The following is a 25052-nucleotide window of genomic DNA, read 5'->3' as shown; positions in this document are numbered from 1 at the left end:
AAAATTCTTCTCCGTCTAATCTCTCCTCTGCTCCTCTCTCTCTCTCTCCCCCCTGTCGACCTTGATCTCGATCTAGATCTCGTCTTCTTTCTTGGGTTCGTACCTTCGATCTCCTCCTCTAGGGTTTGCTCCATTGATTCGATCAAGCTGGAGCAGCTCAAGACGATCGGGCGGGAGCTCGCCATGGGCGCCCAGGGCGGGTGGTCCCAATCGAAGGAGTTCCTTGACCTCGTCAAGTCCATCGGCGAGGCCCGCTCCAAGGCCGAGGAGGACCGCATCGTCCTCCGTGAGATCGAAACACTGAAGCGCCGCATAGCCGAACCCGACGTCCCCCGGCGCAAGATGAAAGAGTTTTTGATCCGCCTCGTCTACGTCGAGATGCTCGGCCACGACGCCTCCTTCGGGTACATCCATGCCGTCAAGATGACCCATGATGACTCCCTCCTCCTCAAGCGCACGGGGTACCTCGCTGTCACGCTCTTCCTCCACGAGGACCACGACCTCATTATACTCATCGTGAACACGATCCAGAAGGATTTGAGATCGGATAATTACTTGGTGGTCTGCGCCGCTCTGACTGCGGTGTGCAAGTTGATCAACGAGGAGACGATACCGGCGGTTCTGCCGCAGGTTGTTGAGCTGCTTAATCACCCCAAGGAGTCTGTGCGCAAGAAGGCGGTGATGGCGCTCCATCGGTTCTATCAGCGCGCTCCCTCGTCAGTCGCGCACCTCGTCTCCAATTTCAAGAAGGTAATTTTTCCTTGAATTCGGTTAATAATTGTGCTCGCTTCGTGAGTCTTATGTCTGGTGCAAATCAAGAATTTTGAAGATTTGAATCCGATATAAAGTGCTGTAACCTGGGATAGCGAAGAAACGATGGGAAAGAGGCTTCAAAGAGATGATTTTAGGTTTAGATCTCACCCGTAGGTTTGTACGAAGTGTAAAAAAGGCAACTCTTTTAATTTCTGCAGGAATTCTTCCACGCTTACAAGCAGGGTAGCAGCGTCCGGATTGAGCTCTAGAATGATCTGAGAAAATAGAAGAAAGAGGAGTGGAAGAGATAGAGAGGTAAAGTAGGAGAGCACTAGCAGTGGGAAGAGTGCAGCAGTGGTAGCATCTGAAAAGAACGGAACTAGGGGTAGAGGAAAGGCAGCAGGGAAGATACGAGACAAGGAGAAGAAATAATTAGAGCGTATATATTAAGGAAAGGGGTTCAAGACGAAGGGGCTGAGTGGGGATATAGTAAGAGTCCCAATTGGGTTACTGAAAGTTACAATGAACTGTCCTGTTCCTATATACTCTGAGATTTAATATGGTAGTCAAAAAAATGTCTGGCATGACTAAACTACTCTTAAAGTGTTAGAAAAGAGATGGTAGCTTGTTTACTATCCTATCTTCATGGATCCATGACTTCATCAGTAGCATGCTGTAGTAGGGTGCATAACCTTAGCTATATCATTACGCCTCAAAAGTATTGATATATAATGGCTTCTTGTCTGCTTACCTTGAATACCGTGGTGCATTATAATGAGATGATGACATTTACTTCTTGTATTGTGTTTGCTGCAGAGATTATGTGACAGTGATCCTGGAGTAATGGGCGCATCACTTTGTCCTCTTTTTGATCTTATTTCAGCAGATACAAACTCGTACAAGGATTTGGTCATTAGTTTTGTCAGTATTCTTAAACAAGTTGCGGAAAGAAGGCTCCCGAAGCCATATGACTACCATCAAATGCCAGCACCATTCATTCAGGTACAGAAATGCATATATATTTGTCCTTCTCATCCAACTAATAATTATCTGATGCAGGCTAATTTAATTGCCAAACAATAGGTGAAGTTCCTGAGAGGAAAAAGGAACAGAAAAGTGTTGGTTTGAAAGAAAGGAAAAAAAAAATCTTACCTCTGGAACTAATTACACATAGAAGTGAAGAACTTTGTAACAAAGAGAAGTAAGGAAGCTGTATAGACCTTTTAGAGAGTTTAGATTGCCGTACTAATGCTTAAGACACAGATCTAAGAGTTCAGCTGCATGCAGATTATTGCTAAATTGAGTGATGGGATCTTGTACATTAGCGAGTGGCCAATAATATTGTCTGCTTTGATTTTACCAATTGTCATCTCCTTTAATGGTGGAAAACAACTTGCCAAATGGATTGGTAAATTGGGATTACTACGAGCTCAATCTGAAGACATAATTCACTATCACCCTTAGCTTTTTTACTACTTCTCTTTGTAACTTTTTTTATTTATTCATTTTTGCACAGTTATGGAAAAAAATTGTCTCACTGTTTTGAAATAATTCTTCACTAGGTTTTTACTTGATATTATGCTTTAATGCTTTAACTTCTATTTGCAGATAAAACTACTAAAGGTTCTTGCATTGCTCGGTAGTGGTGATAAGCAAGCAAGTGGACACATGTACACTGTCTTGGGTGACATTTTTCGGAAATGTGAATCATCAAGCAACATTGGTAATGCTGTACTGTATGAATGCATATGCTGTGTTTCATCCATCTATCCCAATCCCAAGATACTTGATGCTGCTGTTGATGCTACGTCAAAATTTCTAAAGGTTTATCCCTAGTTTAGATATTGGGTGTTATTGTATTGTGCTACAGTAATTTGTGTATTACTTCTTTAGGACTTAAAATAAATTTACATTTCTTTATCTGGACAGAGCGGAACTCATAACCTTAAATATATGGGCATTGATGCTCTTAGTCGACTCATAAAAATAAATCCAGATATTGCTGAAGAACATCAGCTTGCTGTTATTGATTGCCTAGAGGTATGAACAACTTTGATTTATTTTCAGAAAATATATGTGTCTTAGTGTTGTTCATGGTTATGTTTAAAGATCATATGGAAGGATTAATGAACCAGTTCTGAGTTGCAATATATTTTCTGAGCAGGATCCTGATGATACTTTAAAGCGCAAGACCTTTGAATTACTTTATAAAATGACAAAGTCTACAAATGTTGAAGTAATAGTTGATCGTATGATTGATTACATGATAAGCATCACTGACAATCATTACAAGACGGAAATAGCATCACGCTGTGTTGAGCTTGCTGAACAGTTTGCACCGAGCAACCAGTGGTTCATCCAAGTAGGTCAAAGACTTTTGTCTATCATTGTTCTTGGTGCTTTAAATGCATTGTGCATTTTCCATTTGTGAAACTCCATCTATATTAGCTCTAACAATTTTACTTTGCAGACCATGAATAAGGTCTTTAAGCATGCAGGTGATCTTGTAAATATTAGAGTGGCGCATAATTTAATGCGACTAATTGCCGAAGGATTTGGAGAAGATGATGAAGATGCTGATAGTCAGTTGAGATCATCAGCTGTATGTGCTGCATTTATTCTCAGTATATGAATGATTAACTTATCATCATTCTCTGAGTAAATTTTTTTTAATGCTTTAACATGCTTGTCAATATACACATGAGAAAGAAGAGCTAGTTGCATATATATCTTAGTGTAGCTTTACCCTAATTTATATCTCTATTTATTTGAGACCTGATATTGAATTGTGTAGGTAACAAGTCTTCAGTTACCTTATGCACCATAATTCTCAAAACTAGCAATTTGTCGTCATACTTGGAATTTAGTTTTCAGTATGATGTCAGCATTTTTCACTGTGTTCATGTTTTATTTTCCTTGGAAACTAATTAGTGCAGTGCAAACTGTCAAGAACTAGCTTTAGTTGCACGTTTGAAACTGTACAAAGCTGGCTGAAGCTTCCTGATACTGAGATGGAACTAAGTCACTGAAGATGACAAACTAGTTGAAAGTTAACCATGTATGGAACTGACTGAAGTTGGTTGAAGTTGCACAGTTTTTTTTTGGTCAGTTTTGGACAAAGAAGTGTTTTACTTAGTACATAGCCAACTTGAATGTTTTTTAATTTTAATTGTTCTCACACATGTAATTCTGCTAAAGTCACTATTCTAATTTACTCAAAATTCACAAACCTGAGAAAATCTAAACTCCACCCTGATATATTCAAAAGAAATGCAGAGCATGCTCTTCTACTTATAAACAATATACTTTGGTAATTTCCCAAACCTATGCACCCATCTTCTTTTTCATGAAAAATCATCTACATTTATACGTAGAGACACACAAATAATATAACATCAGTTTTAGTAGCAAGTACATTGTTATATCCAATTTCTTTTGCATTCCTAAAGCTTAAAACAGAAACTTGCATAGGGTCTTTTCATATTAACTCTTGTTTAAACCTAAAGTGGAATTCTTAGGATAATAAATCTGAATTGCAAAGTTATTACATGTGTCATAGAAAGAACCATCTCAAGAGGGGGAAAAGAAGTGAAGAATGTGATGATTTTAATGGTAAAAAGTGTATAGGAGCAATGTACTAATAAGTATTACATCATCCTGTGAGTGGCATCTAACAATAAAGAACTAGGTAGTACAATATTGATAATGAGCTATGGCAAACTCTATGGAACCTGACACTGGACTGGCTCTTTTCTTGATTATAAGGAACAAGGTATCTTTTATTAGTCAACAAAAAGATAAATTAAAGTTTTCGTCATGGGGAGAACTATTGATTTTTATTTTGCAATATTTACTTTCAGGATCCGCTAAGTTTAGTGGGCATCTCACTTCCTACAATATGGATAAATCTCGTTCCAGTTTGGAAAATAACAAGTATACTGTTTTTTTTTCTCTTAGATTCCGTTGTACAAATTCTTGTTATATGAATTTTATACTAATCTTGTCTGGTGCCTCTTTTATATCTTAACTGGAAGACTTTGCCCCTTCGTCTAAGGCATATAGTAACATATAGTTGATGTAGGTTCAAACAATGATTGAATTAGGAAGTGTGCAGCTTACCCGGTTGAGATACCCTTGATAGATTTGTTTGATTTTTTCTTCTGGCAATCCTCTTTTGTTGATTTGTTTATTTTCTGTTGTTATTTTGTTCACTCCAGCTGTTTCTTTTCCAAAAGCAACTAAGCTTCAACTCTTTGTTTTCCTAATACAGGTTGATTCATATCTTCGCATTCTTGGGGAACCAAAGATTCCATCTGTATTTCTGCAGGTATATTTCTGTTTTAATGTTTTCCTTCTTATCTCCTGCCTTGACCCATACAAATCTGCTATCAATCTATTCCTCTTTTTTCATATTGTTTGATAATGTATCTCTGCAAAAAACAGGTCATTTGCTGGATTTTGGGGGAGTATGGAACAGCTGATAGGAAGTATTCTGCTTCTTATCTAATTGGAAAGTTATGTGACGTGGCTGAGGCCCATCCAGGCGATGACACTGTCAAGGTGTGTATTAACAACTTCCTCCATGAGCTGTAACTCATCTAGATGCTTCAGAAATGCTTCTATCTTTTCAATAGAACTGTCTCAGTTAAGGTGTGGAGCTTATAATTTGATTCTTTTTGTTCTTCTGTCTTTCAATCTCCTTTTATCTTCTATATAAGAGGTATGTCAGTGAAGAAACAAGGGAAAAATAAGATAAATATACCATAACATCAATTAATTGCCAGCATGCAGAAGAACCCTTGATATGATATGTTACGATAAACTTTACACACACCTACATTTTTTATATACCTTTTAACTATATTTGGGGATTCTTTTAAAGCTGTAGATAGTAGTCTGCATTGTTCATGCTGTTAAAGTGTTATAGTACTTCTCGTTTCTTCTTTGCTAATCTGTGAGCTTTTGTTGTGGAACTTCGGTATCATTTAATTAATATAAATTCATTTTCCCCCTTGGAAGGCTTATGCAGTAACAGCAATTATGAAGATATGTGCATTCGAAATTTCTGACGGAAAGAAGGTGGAAATGTTGCCCGAGGTAATGCAGAAGTCCATTTTTCATGTTCTCTTTTCTGATAATACTTCCTCTCCGTTTATGGATAATCATTCTATCTATGAAATTTATGGCTAGTCATGTTCTCTACCCTACCTGTGATTAGTCATTTCATTAACGGCATCCCGTTTACCCCGATGATATTATTGGTTATCTTATTATCCTTATTTGCACGGGATATGCCTCTGCAGGCTTTGTAAGGTTGCAGTTAAGTATGTTTTTGCTTAGTTAAAGAAATTATCTATCGGTACTTGTTTATGCTCTCTGTATGGTGGAGCAAATCTCGGAAGGATTTTAGGCTATCTAGTACAATACTTTCCCTTGAATTTGCGTAATTGACCTTTTATACCTTCCCTAAAATAACCTGAATATCCTCCCTATTTGTTTATTCTCCTTCTCTCTTTTTGTGTACAGATTGGTTGATGGCTAAGATCTGTTTAGAAGCATCTTGTTATCTTAGCCTGGAAATGTAAAACACAGGAGTCACATTTTAATTGTTCTTTTAGGAGCACAAACAGAACAAAAAGTGCTCCTTTCTGTCTTTTAGAATTTTCTTCTTGTATGGATTAGTTGCACAACAAAGATGATATTAACAAAGTTTTCTTTTTCCTATTGATTAAGTTGTACTGATGTTATACCTTGTTTAGATATTTTTTAACCTACTCGTACTTGTTGCCAGTGCCAATCCTTAATTGATGAATTGTCAGCATCTCATTCGACGGACTTGCAGCAGCGTGCTTATGAGCTTCAAGCATTGTTGGGTTTAGATCGTCGAGCAATTGAAAGTAGCATGCCATCAGACGCAAGCTGTGAAGATATTGAGGTAATTGTTAGAATTTAGAAGTCTGTTTCTATATGTCCTTTATTTGGTACTTAACTTCATTCCTGGCTTGTTTTTTACTCCTTCTTTTATTTTGGGTGAGGAAAGAAACTACCTCCCTAATATTACTCTAATAGATCCAATCATGAGAGAAAATTCTGTAGAAGTAGGAACTCCACTAAAATCATAGCATGATAACCATGTATTATTGTATAAATAGATGTTTTATAGGTTGAATTTCAATAGTGTTTTATGGCTTCCTCCCCTTTTCTCTTTGTTCCACTTATAAACTTCCCATGACTTCCTTAGCTAAGTTGTTTAGTTAGTCAGATAGCTGAAGTTTTGAATCTCATTTTACCTTGAAGTCTCATGCGTAAGAGAATGCACAGGTATGTTTAAATGGTCTCTATTCTGTGCATCTTGTTCTGGATCTAAGCTATTAGGTTTCCAGAATTTGTATCTGCATTAATTCATGGAACCCCATCCAATTTCTTGGTATTTGCATGCTAAGGTCTTTTCTTCTGCATCTTCTTCAGTACTTGTGTGTGTTTGTAATTGTCTACTGATTTTTATCTTAATCTGCCTCAGGTGGATAGAAGCCTCTCATTTTTGAGCAGTTTTGTGCAACAATCCATAGAAAAAGGTGCAAGACCTTATATTCCTGAGAGTGAACGATCAGGAATAGTCAACACTGGCAATTTCAAAAGCCAATACCAACATGAGGCTTCCACTCATGCTCTTAGATTTGAGGCATACGAGCTTCCTAAGCCCTCACTTCCTTCGACCTCTCAAGCCTCAGTTCCACTTCCAACCACTGACTTGGTTCTGGTGCCTGAGCAGACCTACCTCAAAGAAGTCCACCAACCGCCTAAGATGCCTTCTGCAGCTGATTCATTATCTGCCGATCTTGGGGCCAAACTTCGACTTGAAGGTGTTCAGAAGAAGTGGGGCAGACCAACATATTCATCGCCTGCACCTTCTAGTTCAACTTCTACCACCCATAAGGCATCAAATGGTCTCACACATCTTGATGGGGGATCAGTGAGTTCACAAACAAGAGAAACCTTATATGATTCCCGGAGACAGCAGGATGAAGTTTCAGCTGAAAAGCAGAGGTTAGCTGCTTCACTGTTTGGTGCTTCAACTGCTAAAACCGAGAAGAAGGCACAAGTTGCACCCAAAGCACCAAAGGGAAGCCCAGCTAATGCTGACAAAGCAGCTGTTACAAGAGTCGTTGCTTCTTCTGAACATCCTAAAGAGAAGACAACTCCTCCCCCGCCACCTGATCTGCTTGATTTGGGTGAACCAATTGCATCGAGCACTTCTGTCGATCCTTTTAAGCAGTTGGAAGGGCTTCTCGGGTCCACATCAGCCTCTTCTCCCCTTGTTAACCTTACAGCAACCACCCCCTCCAAAGCACCTGATCTCCTCACAATGTTCACAGATGCACCAACTGTGGTCAGCAGTTCTGGTGATCCAGTTAATAGGAACTCACACGAAGCAACAAACATGGCTGCAACGAGAAAAGGCCCAAATCCACAAGACTCCTTACAGAAAGATGCAACTGCAAGGCAGGTGGGTGTGACACCAACAGGGAATAATCCCAATCTATTTAGGGACTTGCTCGGCTAGAGGGTAGGGATTGATTCTTGCATGAGATACATGAAATTTGCTGCATGAAATTCGGGTAGGATCGAATGGCATACCTCATGATTATACTGGATTTCAACATCGTGAGCTCTGATTGATTCGGCTGGAACCTCTCAACGCCAAGTAGAAGGCTGCAATGTAGAGATTTGTAGGAAATGTTATCAGTGTGAGAATGGAGTCCTGTAATTTTTTCTCGGACTGAACAATAATGTGTTATTTTAAGTGAAGATGTACATGAGGTTGTTGACGAAAGTAATTACAGACTTTTTTTTCTGTCGTCACAATTCAATTATAGGTGTACGTGATGTTCTTTTTCCTCTCATCATTCATAAGTCACTAATTAAAATGACTAATACGCAGCGACGAATATATATATTCTCAATTAAATCATGAATTCGTTTCAGTGTATTACTTACAAAAATCTTTAGACAAAATCTTATTCCAATAAATTAATCACAGCATAATTGAAAAGGTTAAAATAAAATAAAATAAAATAAATATATTTTTCAAACAGCTTAAAGTAGTTGCTAGATGTTCAAATTCCACCGAACCCAGAGTGATAGAATATAAAAACTTACAACCAGAGTTTTGAGTCATTGTTTGCTTGCTCGAACGATTAAGACCATCCACATGGGGCTGCTTAGAATAATTAGAAAAAGGGGAGGAAGGGTCATGTGAAAGCTGATCATAGATTCTATTTACGGCATTCATGGAAACAATGTAACCCACCCCCACAAAGAGTTAAGAGACAGACGAGATTAATAAAGCAAGTAGAGTCATATTTATTATTAAATCAGAGGTAGAGACAGCAATGGTTGGACGGTGAGCCTTTTTATTGAGCTTAACCCCGCACGCACTGCTAAATGTCTTCTCGCAGTCTTGTACTTTTTGCCTACTCTTTTCTTTCTGCACTCCTTTTGTTTACAACCCCGTTAGGTTCCAAATCTCAATAAGCTCTATTATATCTTCTTTCACACTTGTTTGTGCGAGTGAAGTTTTAAAGGTATTTGTATGTTAATATATATATATATATATATATATATATATATATATATATACACCATAACTTTTGTTTTTTTATTATTATCATTCATATCTTATCTTAAAAAACATTTAATATTCAACTCGTACATTTGCTTTTTAATGTCTAAACCTACCTTGAGTTAATTTTACTTAGTAGCTCACAAAATAAACACCATTTTATTACTTTTAAATTAATTTTAAATTACAGTTTTCCATTTAGTTTTAATTTAGCCTAAAAACTTTTTAAAAAGTATTAGAAATTATTTCATATCTATAATTACTTTAACCGGTCTATTCAATAACTCTCGATTAAAATAATTATAAATAATTTCACTTGAACCTCTCGAAGTAACTTTTTTTTTTGTATCATGTACAATTTCAAACCAAAATCTTTTGGTATTTGATTTAAAGAGTATTCTAAATATTTCTCAAAGTTCAGGGATATATATTATGGGTAATAAAAAAAAGCTAAGAAATATATAAATAATTTTTTGATAATTTGGAAGATTTAAACAAAATTATTCTAAAAAAAATTAATGAAGAAGTGTTTTATGATATTTTAAGTAATATGTATGGGTTGAATAATAATAATAATAATAAAGTTTAAGAAAATCCACCTTGCAATAGCGTTCTGCTACGTGTCGCGCCGCGCAGCTGACTACTAAGTGGGCCCCAGAATGGCACTGAGCAGACACGACAGTGCGTGTTTGGGGATGCACAGCGGATCGGCGTGCGGAAACCCAGGGGAGGGGGGAGGTGACCGGACCTTCGATGCCCTGCACGTGAGGAGATCAGTACCCGTCACGTGACCATCACCCAGTGCCCTCGTGCAGCTGCTTTGGGGATCTCGCCACGTATGCATGCCTCGGCTTTATTTTACACGAGGGAGATGCGTGCACACGTGCGACTCCGCACATGGGATGGCGATTGAGAAAGTTGCGGCCGTTAAATTTTTTTTTTTAAAGGAAAAAAAAAAAAAGAAAAGGAAAGGAAAGGAGTCGGATTCTGTGGGCGATCTTTCGTGCAAACCCGGATCGCCTACAGAAGAAGACGTAAGAAAATTACCAACAACTGGACAAATGGCAATATTTTACTTGATTCAGATAAAAAAATATATATATGTGCTCCTTCCTGTATCTTGGTATGTAGGAGATCCTTAACCCCGAAGACACTAAATGGAGAATGGCTAATCGTTGTTAGGGAGGGAAAGAAGGGAAGAGTTTGACCGAGGTGGGAGAGTGGTCAAGACCGACAGAATGGTTCTTAGAATCAAAATCCATTATTCTAAATCATCTTCTCCAAGTTGCAGGATAAAAATTAGCAACTTGCATCTTGCAAGGACAATAATAGTCTCCCACTTGGAGATCACTTCTTCTCCTTTACTTCCAGCTCAACTGGAATTAAGCCTCTCATATCTAATATGTTAAACAGTGTCATAAGCTCGATTGTATATTCTTCCCACTTTTGAATAAATTCTATAACCGTGAGTTTTTCGTCTAAAGTTAAAACGATATTTGTGTCATAACTCATTATCGAGCGATTTGAATAAAAATTTACCTTAATTTGCTTAACTCCCACTATCAGAAGCAAAGACCAGAACATAAGGCAAGAAAGAAGGAATCAAAGCTCCTCGGGCAAAGCCCCATCTATGGCATTTGTTTATGAGGGTGGAGCTCTCAAGCCAAGGTAAGTTTAGACTAAGTTAAGAGGAGTTAGGAAGAAATGGGAAACACTAAAAACAGCACCCACGTTCTCCTCACCTCTTCCTCATCTTCTTCTTTTTTTCTTTATTCCCCTCCCTCTTCAATCTAATCTTTGTAGACAAAGTGTAGTGTATACCTCTCTATATATGAAGTTAATATATACCCCATCCTCTCCTGGGTTCCTCCATATATACTCTCTAACCTCAGCTCCTCTCTCACTGATCACTTAATCTTATGTTGGTATGATCATGGTGAGCAATGCATGCACCTCTCTCTCTCTCTCTCTTCTGACCTTCTCACACTTGAAAAGGTTGTTAACTTTTTTTTGGGTCTCTTCTATGTCATCAGGCCATTCAGAAGCCAGCTTGGTTGGAGGCACTTAACTCCCAGAAGTTCTTCGTAGCTTGTTCTACTCATGAGAATGCAAAGAAGAATGAGAAGAACATCTGTTGTTTAGATTGCTGCACTAGTATTTGCCCACACTGCGCCCCGTCGCACCGGTTTCATCGGCTTCTGCAGGTCCGCCGCTACGTCTACCATGACGTTGTGAGATTAGAGGACCTTGAGAAGCTCATTGACTGCTCAAATGTTCAGGTTGGTGTGCATTGGATGAATAATTCAGTAGATAAGTATGTATATATTCTCACTTGTAGTGAAGTTGCTATGAACTGTTCACTTAATCTCTCCTTTATTTCATGTATATGTTGCAGTCATACATAATCAATAGCTCTAAGGTGGTGTTTCTAAAGAAAAGGCCACAGAATAGGCAGTTCAAGGGGTCAGGAAACATCTGCACCTCCTGTGACAGGAGCCTTCAGGAGCCCTACATCCATTGCTCACTTGGTTGCAAGGTAATAGCCTAGCAATAATTTTGAGTGTTACATAACTAGTCTTGTACTATTAAAGAGATTCTTAGGAGTGAATTTAGTAAAGTTGAATCAGAACTTATTCATAGAATTCAATGTATTAATGGTGCACTTATGTGCAACTTTATACATCTAATTAAGTTTATCTTCTGAATCTTTCTGAATTCTTTGTTTGTTTGTGTTTCTTTTTTCCATCTGTAGGTGGATTATCTTTTAAGGCAGAGAAAAGATTTGAACAAATACTTGAGGCCATGCAAGAGACTGCAACTTAGTCCAGACTTCTTCATCCCCCATGATGTTGATGATGAAGCCATGGAGACCACTCACTCCACAATTATTCAAGGTGATGAGCCCATGGGCTCATCTGATTCCGAGAATTTGAGCATGCCACGCACCGAGTTCGTCAGGAAGAAGCGTAGCGAGCTGTATCTTTGCGCAAGGTCTGCAAGTAGAGTCTCAGATGAGGATATGTCTGCAAACATGAGCAGAAGGAAAGGCATTCCACATAGATCACCCCTGTGCTAAGATCTGATACTTTTTCGACTAATTTTTCGCCTCCTAGTAGACTAATTACTTGGTACTTCCACTACTACTTTTTTCTTCTTCTTCTTCTTCTTTCTAACGGAGTCATGTGATTCCAAATTCCGAGCTTTTAATGTACATTTCACAACTAGTCTATTCTACTACTCAGCCACTGAGGTGATCATGATATTATTAGTTAGACTATCTAGATCTTTCTTGTGCTTTTTGCTGCATCAAGAGAGCTGTTAAGCAAGTTGGTATATGAAATTCAAAGAACTTTGTCTCCTTTGAGCATTCAAATGGCATTTAAAATTTATTATCAGATATTCCTGAATTCACTCACTGTGTATATGGCATGTAGTAGAGTTGTTTATCATACTGTAAATTAGTGTAGTTTAGAGAAGAGACCTTATTTTAAGTCAGTCTGATCTCATTCATCAAAATCTTCTTGTTGTGTTCTCTTCAACTTTCTCATAAGTTAATTGCTCTATCTCCTAAGCAAGGAGAAAGCATTGGAGAATTTTACTAAATAAATTAAATCATAAGTAAGATAGATGATTCAAGTCTTGCTTAGATTTCAAAACATTTTCAGGTGACAAAAAGATTCATCAACAGCATGTCAAAAATGGACTAGACAACAGTATGGAATTAGCATCTCCTCATCTTGCTAAGATCATCTTTGATGAATTAAATTTTGCATTCTATAAAGAAAGTTATCAGAGCTCCGTATAAGCAATGCACACTTACTAACTAGGATATTTGTTACATTTTGTCTTACCTACAAGTTTAATTAATCAAAATTAAGTAAGCAGGGCATGTTCATTTTACCTCGAGATCAGACTGCGAGCATTGGAAACTCTTTTAGAGTGAGAGATGGGTAGATCTGTCCTTATGACATGATACCACACATAGCTGTAAAGCTCGGGAAGTGCACTCGTACGTGTCTCCGCCTCGATGTTTTAAATATATATTAATCTCGATTACCATTATTAAAACCTTAAAATCTTTGTCATCCTCGCATGATTAAGATCGGAATGGAAAATTAGTTTAATTAATTAAATGAGGGCCTCTTTGACTTTTGACCAGAGGCAGCTACCTCATCAGGTTGCTTTGAATGCTAAGCAACATTATTAGTTCATGCAATGGCATTGGATGATCAAGTTGCTGCCTTCCCATATTTTAGAAATGATAGGGAGTTGGAAGAAGGTGGAGTAGAGATTTGAACTTTTCCTACACCTTTTTTATTCTGGCAATGTGATATGAAGAGTAACACTAATAAATAAGAAAAAAATTAATATGTGAGAATTAAAATATGATAAGCAAGTAATTCATCTATAGGTTCATTCGATTTGATAATAAAAATAAAGCAAAATAAATAGAGAAAAAAAAAGAGAAAAAGAATTTAGTATTGGGCTGAGGCATCTCATAAGCCCATTGGGCTTTCTAATTAGAGATGGCTGGGCCCTCTTGTCCAGCTCACATGGCCCATGGGCTCTTTCATTGCACAAACTTATCCGGGGTCGATACTCTTATTCCATACGAAGGGAATGCAAGTTGCTTATAATTGAGAATAAGGGAACCTCCGAAACTTATCCAGCTCGTTATTCTCGAAGCAAATGGACATTGGGTTTAACATTGTACCTGCTAAACCAATATCTGGAGCCAGAACGACAATCTTATTCACGAATTTACAGATAAGAGCTTCCTTTATTCGCTGGAATTAAAAACGGTATATATTGGATTGGAACTTTGGAAGGCATCATTTTTTTTATCTGGTAAAGAGAAGATTATCCTTGGAGCTCAAGAAAGCAAACTGCTGGAATAGTTAATCCGTGGTCAGATAGTCTTATTCCGTTGACGGCTAAGAATAAGTGGGACCTTATCCGGCAGGTTATTCTTAAAAACCGATTAAACCCTTCTCAATCTTCGAAGGGAAAGAAGGCATCACAGCCGCCATTTCCCTCGCCTCCTCCATCTTATGCTCGATTGCCTTCGCCTGGGGTTCTCGATTCTGCGGCCATTATCTACTTATCGTCCCCTCTTCGCTCGTCTCGTCTCCTCCTCCTCCCTCATCCGGTCGCCGGCGGCCGCCATGGGAGACAACAACCCCTCCGCCGCGGCCGCAGCCGAGGCCAAGGCGAAGGAGAGGGCCTGCAAGGATGAGGCTTACCTGGACGCCGTGATCCAGAAGCGCATCCGTCTCTTCGAGGCTATCCAAGCTAAGCAGCAAGCCGAAAGGGAGAGCATAGGGGGAGAGCCCATCAAGTAAGGGTTTTGCGGTGTCTTTTTATTTGTCTCATGCTAGAGTTTGATCGGATCTGTGTTACTTCGGAATGGATGAGGTTTTATTGGATCCTTGGCTGTAATGCTGGGGAATTTTTATTATGCTTTAAATGATGCTTATTTGGTCCTGAGTTAAGAAGTTAGATGAGTGGGTTTATTTGGTTCTCACAAGTAGGTTTTGCGGGGGGAGAACGGGAAACACGAATATTTTTTCCCCCAATTATACATGAATAATTTTCAAGTTTTATTTTCTCTAGTTTAATTATTTTTAGTTTCGGAGTGTACTCGTTGCAATTTTGGTTTCTTTAATTGCTTTATATGCCATCATGTTGTAGAGTTACAGAAGACGAGTCTTACTCAAATGAGCAATATTGTTTTATTCTGTGACAGGGGAAAGAACGAATCTATTCCTTTTAGAATATTTGTTCATGGTGTTTTGAGATGTAAAATAGAGGCTTTTGTTTGCTGGCATCAGTCAGTGTTTGTTGCCCTTCTTTAGATGGAATTTGGAAACCTATTTGTGAAATTGAACTTGCAGTCTTGATCTCCTTGTACTCGATGAGCGTCTGAAGTATACTACATTCAATGCCCGTGAAAGAAAACCAGAAACATAGCTAGGGTGGAAACAAGAGGAAACTTCTATTCTCTTTATGAGATTATGCTTTTTATTTCAAAGAAATGGGATATTGTTCAATTTGGATTTAACTATATTTCGTGACATTCTGCACTAACCTTTAAATGGCTAAGAAAGCTTCTCCAATTGAAGTGTTCATGATATTTAGGACTAGTTCAACTCTTGTTATGATGCATGGATTTTGCCGGAATGAAAACACTCATTTTAGGAAAATAAAGAGTTAGGTCGTTTTTTTTCTCGAAACAACTTGATTGGATATTGAGTGGTGATAATGGATGAAGCTTTAGACAACTTGTATATTTTGACAAGTGAATACAAGGATGAACAAGAAGGAACAAAGTGGAGTTCGTAAACACTCATTCAACCTTTATGACATAACTTGAAATCTTGTTTATATAGTAATACTCGTCTTTTTTCTTTTATTTCCAAATTTTCTCTTTCACTGGAAATGGTGGTTTACTATACCAATTCATAGGATAACATTGCCTGATGGGACAATCAAGGAGGGGAAAAAATGGATATCATCACCCATGGACATTGCTAAGGGGATTTCAAGTGGTTTAGCTGCAAGTTCTCTAATAGCTCAAGTAAGATGTCACCATTCTTGAAATATGTGGCAACTGGCCCAATTTATTGGTCGTAAGTTCTTATGTTTCAAGTTTTATTTGGTTTAAGGTAAATGGAGCTCTTTGGGACATGTCAAGGCCACTGGAAGGGGACTGTGAATTGAAGTTGTTCAAGTTTGACAGTAATGAAGGACGTGATACTTTCTGGCATTCCAGTGCTCACATTCTTGGGCAGGTAAATCCAAGCTAGATGTGTCATTTGCTTCAGAAAAACCTGGTTTCCAACAGATGAGCACTCAAAACTTTGATGTTGTAGAAGTGTTATTTGATATGATTTTCTCCAGTAAATTTACCTTTTCTAGCCCTTCAGCTTATCAAATAGCCCAATTTTTTTTCTATTAACTTCTAATTGAGTTTGACATTGGCTTAAACTGACACTCTGACAGTCTCTCGAAATGGAATATGGATGCAAGCTGTGTATTGGACCATGCACTACTAGAGGGGAGGTAAATACTTGAGTGTTCTTATCATTTGTTTATGTCTCGTTTATTTTTTTGCTTTTTCCCCCTTTCAGGATTATGCATACTGGTCACTTGGTCATTGTTGGCCTTTTTGGCTTGTTGGACACATATGTGCTGCCAAAATCTTATTATTGAAATTTCCATTTAACTGTCATGGTTATCTTGACTTTAATAGCTTATGTTAATTTAGATTTTGACATCTGTAGAGGATATTCTAATATTCGTTACAATTAAGAACTATCTAAGTCTAATTTTCTTATTGTTTCTAGGGTTTCTACTATGATGCATTTTATGACGACCTGACATTGAATGAGGAGCATTTTCGTCGCATTCAGTCTCAGGCAAATAAAGCTGTTGGGGTATGTTTTGTTCTTTTGTTTATGTTACATTACTTCTGATTACCATGTGATGCTGAGTCAATTAGTCTTTTCTATCATATATATAACATAAAATTCAAATCCTTAATGAGCTTAAGTGGTTGTATAAGCCCCTAAATGTACTACATATTTTTTATCGATTATCTACTGTAATTCTTGTCATTTCTTATAATTCTTTTAGTGTTTTGATGTCCTTATCGGACACAGTTATATATAATCATGGAAACAGTAGTATATGTTGTAGGTTGTTATTCTTTGTTGTGGTGCATAAATCTTATGAGCTAGTTCTATCTTATATTTTCAGCTTACTGCCTTGACCTTGTGACATATTTTGCACTTGATAAATATCGATATAACTTTTCACTTGTTAGTCATCTGTCAAAAATTTTATTATGAAAAACAGATTTGACATTTGTCAAATATAATGTTCACTGAGGTTTTATAAGAGAGATATACATCTTCATTTCTAAGGTTGGATTACAGAAAAGGAGATATACCACTTCAGAGTTCCTTCCGTTCCCTTTCAATTTTCTCTAGCTTTTCTATCTCTCTTGTTCTATTAAGAGCCTTCTCAATATTTTCATGTCTATAATGAAATCTGTTGGCATTATTATGATTAATTATGAAATCTGGAAGCAAAATTTTACTTCATTCTCAAAAGCAGTTGTAAGTGACTAAGTTCACTCTTGTTGCTATCCTAGAAGCACCTATGTTAAAAGACTTTATCAAATATCAAGCTAACATGATGATGGTCTGAGTAACTAAGTAAGAATATATATACATATATTACAGCAGAAACCATGTCTTATATATGCTATTGTTAATTTGCTAATATTTGCTTTGTTTCCAAAAATAGTATGCAGCGGCAAACTATGATGATAAATGTCTCCATTACAATATGTGTGACTTAGTAATGTTTTACATCAATTTTGATGCAGGAAAAACAGCCATTTGAGCGAATTGAGGTCTCCAGAGAGCAAGCTCTTGAAATATTTGCAGAAAATAAGTTCAAGGCAATAAAATTTTATCATTTTATACAGTGAAATTCTAGCCTTCACAGATTGATGTCATATTAACGACATACTTGTTCATTTGGCTCCCTAACTGGAGTAAAAGGAATTGCATAAGCTCAATACGTACCAATATATGGTGTTATAATTTCCAATTTATGCAGGTCGAAATCATCAATGAGTTGCCTGAGGACAAGACAATCACTGTCTATAGGTGTGGTCCTTTAGTTGATCTTTGTCGTGGGCCACATATCCCAAGCACATCATTTGTTAAAGCATTTGCTTGTTTGAAGGTGACAGTTGTGTCCTGAAACATTATTTCTCGAATGTCTGCAGCTTCCATTAGCTTGCAATATAACACAAAATTTCAGGCTTCTTCATCTTACTGGAGGGGAAAATCAGATCGGGAGAGCTTGCAAAGAGTTTATGGGATTTCTTTTCCTGATTCAAAGCGTCTCAAGGTACAACTTCTGTTATTCAAGATCATTTTCAAACTAGGCTTCATGTTATCTTCTTTTATGTTTTTTCTTGTATCAGTTACGATGTTTGGAAATTTGCTTTAGATATTTCTCATGTTTATATATAATGATAATTTCTGATCCATGTTTCTTTGGGTTCTGCATTCACCTATTATGATTAACCATTATTTTAAAATTTAAGCAAGACAGAGTCGGGCATCTTTCCTTCCCCTTTGTTGGTATTTAAGTTCTGCAGCCAGTTTTAAATCTTAAAACATGCAATAATGCATTTTGAACCATCCGAAATTCTTATGTTTTCAAATTTTCATATACCAAAAAGGGGGCAGTTAAGAAAACAATTAATTCCCTACTATTTTAAGTCATGTAAGTTGTGGCCTTCTCCCTCTTTAAGGAACCTTTATGTGGATAAAATCACTCCTACATATTGGCACACTGCATGATCTTCATTGGACATGAAAACCATCTTAATCTGTCCTTTTGTTGATGCTTGAGGATCCACAGAAGTCCCAATGCATGAATTTTAGCATTAGTGTGAGGAGTTTTTCCTGGTTAAATGCATTGAGCCTGTGGACCTCAAACTTATAAAAACGTTCGTGTGAAATAATCATGATTGCAGAAACACCATAGATCTTAGGGATCAAGATCTTGACCAAGATCTAATATCATGTTATTTCAGGGTCATAATCAAACTCTAGTATCATGTTAATAACCATGTTCTCCACAAGTTAAATCTAAAGGGGTTGATTAATAATATAATACACATTCTAACTTATGCTATCTTAAGCAGTACACTATTCTATAATTTGAATTAGCTTGCAAAATTGTGTTGTTAATCTTATGATACATCTACACTTTATAGCCACATATTTTTGTTAGTTGATCTGTTATTAAAAGAAGAGTTCTGTAGTCTCTTTTGGCTCATTTAATTGGATTGGCTCTATCTTTTTTCCTTGTGAGAAGGATATTAGAGTTTCTTTGTAAATTTTATCATGATTTATTGTAATGTCATATTGCATGCAACTTCAAACTATATGTAGTTGATTCTGAGGCTACAGAAGTATGCATTGGAACCATGAACAGATGTCTGATTTCAACTGTTTCGAAAATGTTAATCAGATCCTGATAAAATAAAAGCTGGCTAGAGACTTGAAATGAAATCTTCAAGCTAGTTGGTTGGTACAATTTATCTTAGATTTATTTGTCTCACGACATGGAGTGGGCTCTTGTAAGATACAAAAAGGATCTAGACAGATGAGATATGATTTCTTTTGAACTGGGAGGTTTATTTGCTTTGTACCAAATGGAAGACATTCCTGCAAAGTTGGAAACTTATACATATTTTGTTTATTTTCTGGCGGCTCATTTTGTTATAAATGTGTGTAATCTGCAGGAATACCTTACATTGCTAGAGGAAGCCAAGAAACGTGACCATAGATTACTAGGACAGTCTCAAGAGCTTTTCTTTTTCCATCCTCTTAGGTGACCTACACATTTTACTTTCTTTATTTTGGCATTCATGTTATCTTCTGCTGGGTATGAGATACTTCTTTAATCATGCAGTCCAGGGAGCTGTTTCTTCCTTCCAAATGGTACTAGAATATATAACAAGTTAATAGAGTTCTTGAGAAAACAATATCGAGACAGAGGCTATCAAGAGGTCAGTTATTATCTCTAATATTTGATTTATTTAACTGTGTTAAAATATCTTTATTCTCTGGATTTTCTTCTCATTCATCACAACTTGTCAGGTACTGTCACCAAATATTTACAACATGCAACTCTGGGAAACCTCAGGGCATGCTGCCAACTACAAAGAAAACATGTTTGTCTTTGAGGTAATAATTTCTTCTATTATTAGATTGTTGATGCTACAAAAAAAAATCTATCTGCAAATACAGTATTGTCACTGTAGATTCTGATTTACATGCTGGATCTGAGAATGACATCTTTCCTGCTACTTGGATTGAGTTACATGGTACTCATTGGAGTTAATATTTTTATGCAGATAGAGAAACAGGAATTTGGTCTTAAGCCAATGAACTGTCCTGGACACTGTTTAATGTTTGAGCACAGGGTTCGCTCATACAGAGGTGAGCTGCTCTACTATATGCAAACCTCGTAGACTCTTATTCATGTTTGCCTAATAGTGGGCGCCACTTAGAAGTTAGTATACTTTGGTTTGCTTTCTCATGCTATAAGCCAATCTGAAGATTTACTTTCGTGGTGTATTTGTTTGTTAAAAACTTAAAATTTGATCGATATGATGATACTGAGTAAAGTAGGTCGAGCTTTCTATTCCATATGAGTACAGTATCAGGGCATGCTGTGGTGTATTTGTTTGTTACAAACTTCAAATTTGACTGATATGATGATACTAAGTGGGTTGAGCTTACTATAATCCATACATAGACTTGAGTACAGTATTAGATCATGTTATGGTATATGTGTACAAGCCACACATCCTTCTGATACCCGAAAATTTCTACTAGCAACGACATACTATTAAGTGTCTAATCTGTACAAACATCACATCATATTGATGCTAGTACTTCAGGATGAATGAATAGGTCCAGTTAACTTAGATCTGAACTCTATGTGGATAAGGGTGCTGGTGGTTACCAAATTATATTAATGCAGTGATTGCAAATGACGCCAGAATGGCTTTAGTTGCCATAAAGGATATAATGTGCTGCTGAAAATTGGGAGTCATCATGTTCATGCTGAGTACTCAAACATGGTGTCGTGTAATGTTATATTTATTTCGTCTTCGCAGATATACCTGAAAGTAATACTTTAGTTCATGAAAATATTCAGGTCCCTAGTATCATTAACAGGCTACTTTTCTCTCTTTGTTTGCTTTGAAAACAGTACTTCTAAGAATCATTGACTCTTTCGAGATACTTTGCAGAATTGCCTCTCCGCATGGCAGATTTTGGAGTTCTGCACAGAAATGAGCTTAGTGGTGCACTTACTGGTTTGACACGTGTTAGAAGGTTTCAGCAGGTAGTTGCTTATCTATGTACAACTTTTTATGAGCTATTGATTTTCTCCAACCATTTAATGATAAAAAAGATTTACTTTTTTGCAGGATGATGCTCATATATTTTGTAGGGAGAGTCAGGTTTGTTACATTCCTTTATATGGTGGCAATCTTTAGGTCTATTTATGTTGTGCGCTTAGAACTTTAATTTTGTATGAGCTTAGAGAGTTAATTCGCTCTAGTAATGTGGCACTATATGGTAAAATCCCCAGCCCGACTATTGTCCACTAACCTTGTGTTTGGTCACAAAAGAAAGGCTGAACCTGTCTGAAACAGTTATGCTACAAAGATAAATTTGATGATTCATATTGTTGAAATCGTGGTGATACCTTTTGCATTTTCATGCACTTCTTCTAAATATACAGATTAAAGACGAGGTCAAGGGTGTTTTGGAGTTTATCAGTTACACCTATGGAGTATTCGGATTTACCTTTGAGTTGGAGTTATCAACGGTAAATTCCTTTTCTTTCTGTTACATTAACTGCATATATTAGACTTAAACTTGGGCATGGCCATTTTGCTTTTGGATGTTGTCATATCACTATATTATTTCATTTTGAACATGTGGATTTTTGGCTTATTTATGCTAGAGAGGAGGCAACTGTCTGCATAAGTAGTATGTTAACATTCATATGGATGAGCCTATTGCTGATAAAGTAAAGTGACAAACCAACTGTGATTATGAGATACATGTCAAATCTTTCTCTTGCTTGATTTTTCTTTTGTTCATTAACAGCCACTAATTGTAAGAGATTTGATTCCTTTTTTATTGCCTATCATAGAAATATATGAACTCTTTTACGAGAAGTAACGGAATTTTTTCTTTTATACAAATTCATTTTTCTATTTCATACTAATAAATAATAAAAAGTAGTATCTCTATGGACATTTTGCTCTATAGATTTATTATTTTGTTTGAACAATACAGAGGCCAGAGAAATATTTGGGGGACATTGAAACATGGAATAAGGCTGAGGCTGCTCTATCAGATGCTCTTAATGAATTTGGAAGGCCATGGCAGGTACTTGCACTGAAACGCTTTCTGAGGTATTCATATCTTAGCTAAATTTGGGGATGTACTGACTGCATTATGGTGCACTTATGGAAATGGAAACACTGACAGTTGAGAGCTCACTCTCTGTATACTGTTTCTCCACAATAGCTTTTAGCTGTTGTATAAATAAGGTCCCTTTTTCTATATCTGTAATTATTTATCGTCTAGACTGCGAAATGCAGATCACATGCTAACAAGCTGCTCCAAGACTTTTCCAGCAACTACAGATATACTGTAGTTATACAACCTCTGTCTATGCAAATTTTAATTAGAGTGGAGGTCATTCTGAGCATCTCAGAACTGTACTATTTGCATTCAGACATGTCAATGTCAACTCTCCTTTTCTCTTTTGTTTTCAATCTATATACATGGACGACGCCTCTGTAGTAGCCTCACTTCCAATAAGCTCCAAGTGGATTAAAGGAAACTGCAGAGGTATAGCATTCAAATATGTTTTGTTTACAATAAATTCGGTGGGAAACAGTAAACATAATTGGATGGTTGGATATGTCTTGTATTTCGTGAAAATTCTAGTCCACAGATGGTGCGGATGCAATGTGGAGTTTGCATCATCAGAAGTTGATAATTTGATAAAGAGCCATTCTATGTATTTATTGGCACATCTGTTCTGTGGGCTACATCCTCTCTCAAATCATACTTGATATTTCAAAAAAATTGGTGATACTGACATTTGACAGTAAGTGAAGGAAAGAGAAAAGTCGGATCAAGACAATTTACATACATTAAGCTTGAAACTGTGCTTTTGGAACTAAAAGCAAGAAGTTTGTAGTTACAGGTGATGCATTAGTGTTGTCTCACAATAGGGTTCATATTTTTGGTAACTTTTTTTTTCCACATTTTGCTTTGTTTATTAGTAGTATGAAGTGTGCCACACTTGCCATTTTTGTAGCCCATTAAGTTTATGCTTATTTTGGCACTTTCAACATTATATCTATGATTTAAAGAACTTGTGGGATATAATGTTCGTCAGGGAAATCTGAGCCATGGCAGGCAATTATATTCGTTCTCTTTATATCATCCAATAAGTTATGTATTGGAGCCATATTATTCTCATTTTTGCCTGACTGATTAATACTATCATATCAAACATCATCAGATATAAAGATCATCCTTTCAGGTACCTTATTTTGTGTTTATAATATGCAGATTAATGAAGGAGATGGTGCATTTTATGGGCCAAAAATCGACATTGGCGTGTTTGATGCACTGAAGAGAAAGTTCCAATGTGCAACTTTGCAGGTGTCATGTTGCAACATCTGTACTTTGCCATATATAGAAAGCATCTTCGCTGTCTAACTTTTTCTCGTCTGATACAGCTGGACTTCCAACTTCCTCTTCGCTTTAAACTATCCTACTCAGCAGAAGATGAAGCTAAACTTGAAAGACCTGTCATGATACACAGGGCAATCCTAGGATCTGTTGAAAGGATGTTTGCGATTCTTTTGGAACATTATAAAGGAAAATGGCCATTATGGCTTAGCCCTCGCCAAGCCATTGTTTGTTCTATATCATCAAATACTCAAGAATATGCAAAGCAGGTATAGAAATTCAGTAGTGCTAGAAATATGAGAGTTTCTTCTAGTTACCTTTTTTATGGATTTTTTTTTCTGTTATGATTTAGGTGCATGACCAAATATTTCAAGCTGGGTATTATGTTGATGTTGACTCGACAGATCGGACAATTCAAAAGAAGGTCTTTTTCTTATTTTCCTTAACTAAAGTGTTGCATTATTTCCTTTCACTTTAAGCTTCGCATAGGATGAATTACTAGATGCTTTTGGAACTTGTGAGATGTACAATTTCATAAACTGCATTATGAAGTATAATATATGAATTGGATTATGCACATCATTGCAGGTGCGGGAAGCTCAATTAGCACAATACAACTATATTTTGGTTGTCGGTGTCCAGGAAGCAAACACTAAACAGGTTATACTTGCTACATGTGCTGCATATCCTTTTGCTGTACCATCATTATGTCTTTCCCAGCTAATATTTATTTAAATTCTTGGCCTAACATTAGTCGTTCCTGGATTCCTGAAAAGGACCCACAACTAATCTAGTATCCTTGTCATTAAAAATGAATTATTTTCCTTAAGCTATGTGCATCTTAGGTGCATTTGTTCAATTTGTTTCAGTGACTACGTATCTTTTGGTTTCTTGTCACACAGTTTGTCTTTAGTTTTTCAGAAAGAACAGCTAGAAAATTTTCTTCATCCAGATACAATGCAAATCTCAAGAACTAGTGGTCATGACTAATTTCTTCTTTTACAGGTAAGTGTTAGAATAAGGGATAAGGCCGATCATTGCGTAATGAGTGTCGACGCTCTCATCACACGCTTCAAGGAAGAAGTAGCAGCTTACCAATAATTATTGCAAATCTTTTTCGGCAAAAATCTGAGAAAGATATATTGTTTCCTATTTAATTTATAATCTTTTGTATACTCGTGATGATGTTGTGGATTGATATCGCACTTATACGGTGTGATTGGATTATCAATTTTTGTCTGAAATGTTAGTCAAACAATTCAGTAGTAGCTTTGGTTTTGCACTGATGAAGTGTATGAACTTTTCCTCCTCAGGAGGGTTGAAATCACATTTTGAATTTCTAAACTTTG

At 36.8% G+C, this 25052-nt stretch overlaps 3 protein-coding genes across 3 annotated transcripts; all 3 read left to right on the top strand.

Moving 5' to 3' along the window:
* Positions 1–46: 46 nt before the first annotated feature.
* LOC140771619 (AP-4 complex subunit epsilon) lies at positions 47–8624 on the top strand. Its single transcript, XM_073113176.1, has 11 exons — positions 47–750; positions 1570–1755; positions 2362–2577; positions 2683–2793; positions 2918–3115; positions 3224–3355; positions 5024–5080; positions 5197–5313; positions 5773–5850; positions 6545–6688; positions 7274–8624. The coding sequence occupies exons 1-11, from the start codon at positions 184–186 to the stop codon at positions 8315–8317; spliced, it is 2850 nt and encodes a 949-aa protein (XP_072969277.1). The 5' UTR covers positions 47–183; the 3' UTR covers positions 8318–8624.
* A 2455-nt stretch (positions 8625–11079) lies between these two features.
* LOC140772371 (protein RGF1 INDUCIBLE TRANSCRIPTION FACTOR 1-like) lies at positions 11080–12749 on the top strand. Its single transcript, XM_073114419.1, has 4 exons — positions 11080–11312; positions 11410–11655; positions 11772–11912; positions 12129–12749. Exons 1-4 carry the CDS (start codon positions 11304–11306, stop codon positions 12450–12452), a joined length of 720 nt encoding a protein of 239 aa, XP_072970520.1. The 5' UTR covers positions 11080–11303; the 3' UTR covers positions 12453–12749.
* A 1510-nt stretch (positions 12750–14259) lies between these two features.
* Positions 14260–25047, top strand: LOC140771691 (threonine--tRNA ligase, mitochondrial 1). Its single transcript, XM_073113299.1, has 21 exons — positions 14260–14714; positions 15842–15953; positions 16042–16167; positions 16379–16438; positions 16723–16812; positions 17769–17843; positions 18005–18133; positions 18212–18301; positions 19710–19798; positions 19880–19976; positions 20068–20154; positions 20325–20409; positions 21228–21322; positions 21408–21440; positions 21725–21811; positions 22288–22380; positions 23581–23673; positions 23751–23972; positions 24056–24127; positions 24292–24363; positions 24709–25047. The coding sequence occupies exons 1-21, from the start codon at positions 14428–14430 to the stop codon at positions 24802–24804; spliced, it is 2190 nt and encodes a 729-aa protein (XP_072969400.1). The 5' UTR covers positions 14260–14427; the 3' UTR covers positions 24805–25047.
* Positions 25048–25052: the final 5 nt, after the last annotated feature.

This window comes from Typha angustifolia, chromosome 12 (genome assembly GCF_048772165.1).
Source record: "Typha angustifolia cultivar Huaian chromosome 12, ASM4877216v1, whole genome shotgun sequence".
Classification (NCBI taxonomy): domain Eukaryota; kingdom Viridiplantae; phylum Streptophyta; class Magnoliopsida; order Poales; family Typhaceae; genus Typha; species Typha angustifolia.
The sequence above is the reverse complement of the archived record's forward strand: the minus strand, read 5'-3'. Positions and strand labels throughout refer to the sequence as shown.

Coding starts and splice junctions, on each gene's coding strand:
- LOC140771619 (XM_073113176.1), top strand. CDS start 184: ATGGGCGCCCAGGGCGGGTGGTCCCAATCGAAGGAGTTCCTTGACCTC. Junction 3,356..5,023: donor GTCAGTTGAGATCATCAGCT/GTATGTGCTGCA, acceptor TTCCTAATACAG/GTTGATTCATATCTTCGCAT. Junction 5,851..6,544: donor AGGTGGAAATGTTGCCCGAG/GTAATGCAGAAG, acceptor ACTTGTTGCCAG/TGCCAATCCTTAATTGATGA.
- LOC140772371 (XM_073114419.1), top strand. Junction 11,656..11,771: donor TTGACTGCTCAAATGTTCAG/GTTGGTGTGCAT, acceptor TATATGTTGCAG/TCATACATAATCAATAGCTC. Junction 11,913..12,128: donor ATTGCTCACTTGGTTGCAAG/GTAATAGCCTAG, acceptor TTCCATCTGTAG/GTGGATTATCTTTTAAGGCA.
- LOC140771691 (XM_073113299.1), top strand. CDS start 14,428: ATGCTCGATTGCCTTCGCCTGGGGTTCTCGATTCTGCGGCCATTATCT. Junction 23,973..24,055: donor CTCAAGAATATGCAAAGCAG/GTATAGAAATTC, acceptor GTTATGATTTAG/GTGCATGACCAAATATTTCA. Junction 24,128..24,291: donor ATCGGACAATTCAAAAGAAG/GTCTTTTTCTTA, acceptor ACATCATTGCAG/GTGCGGGAAGCTCAATTAGC.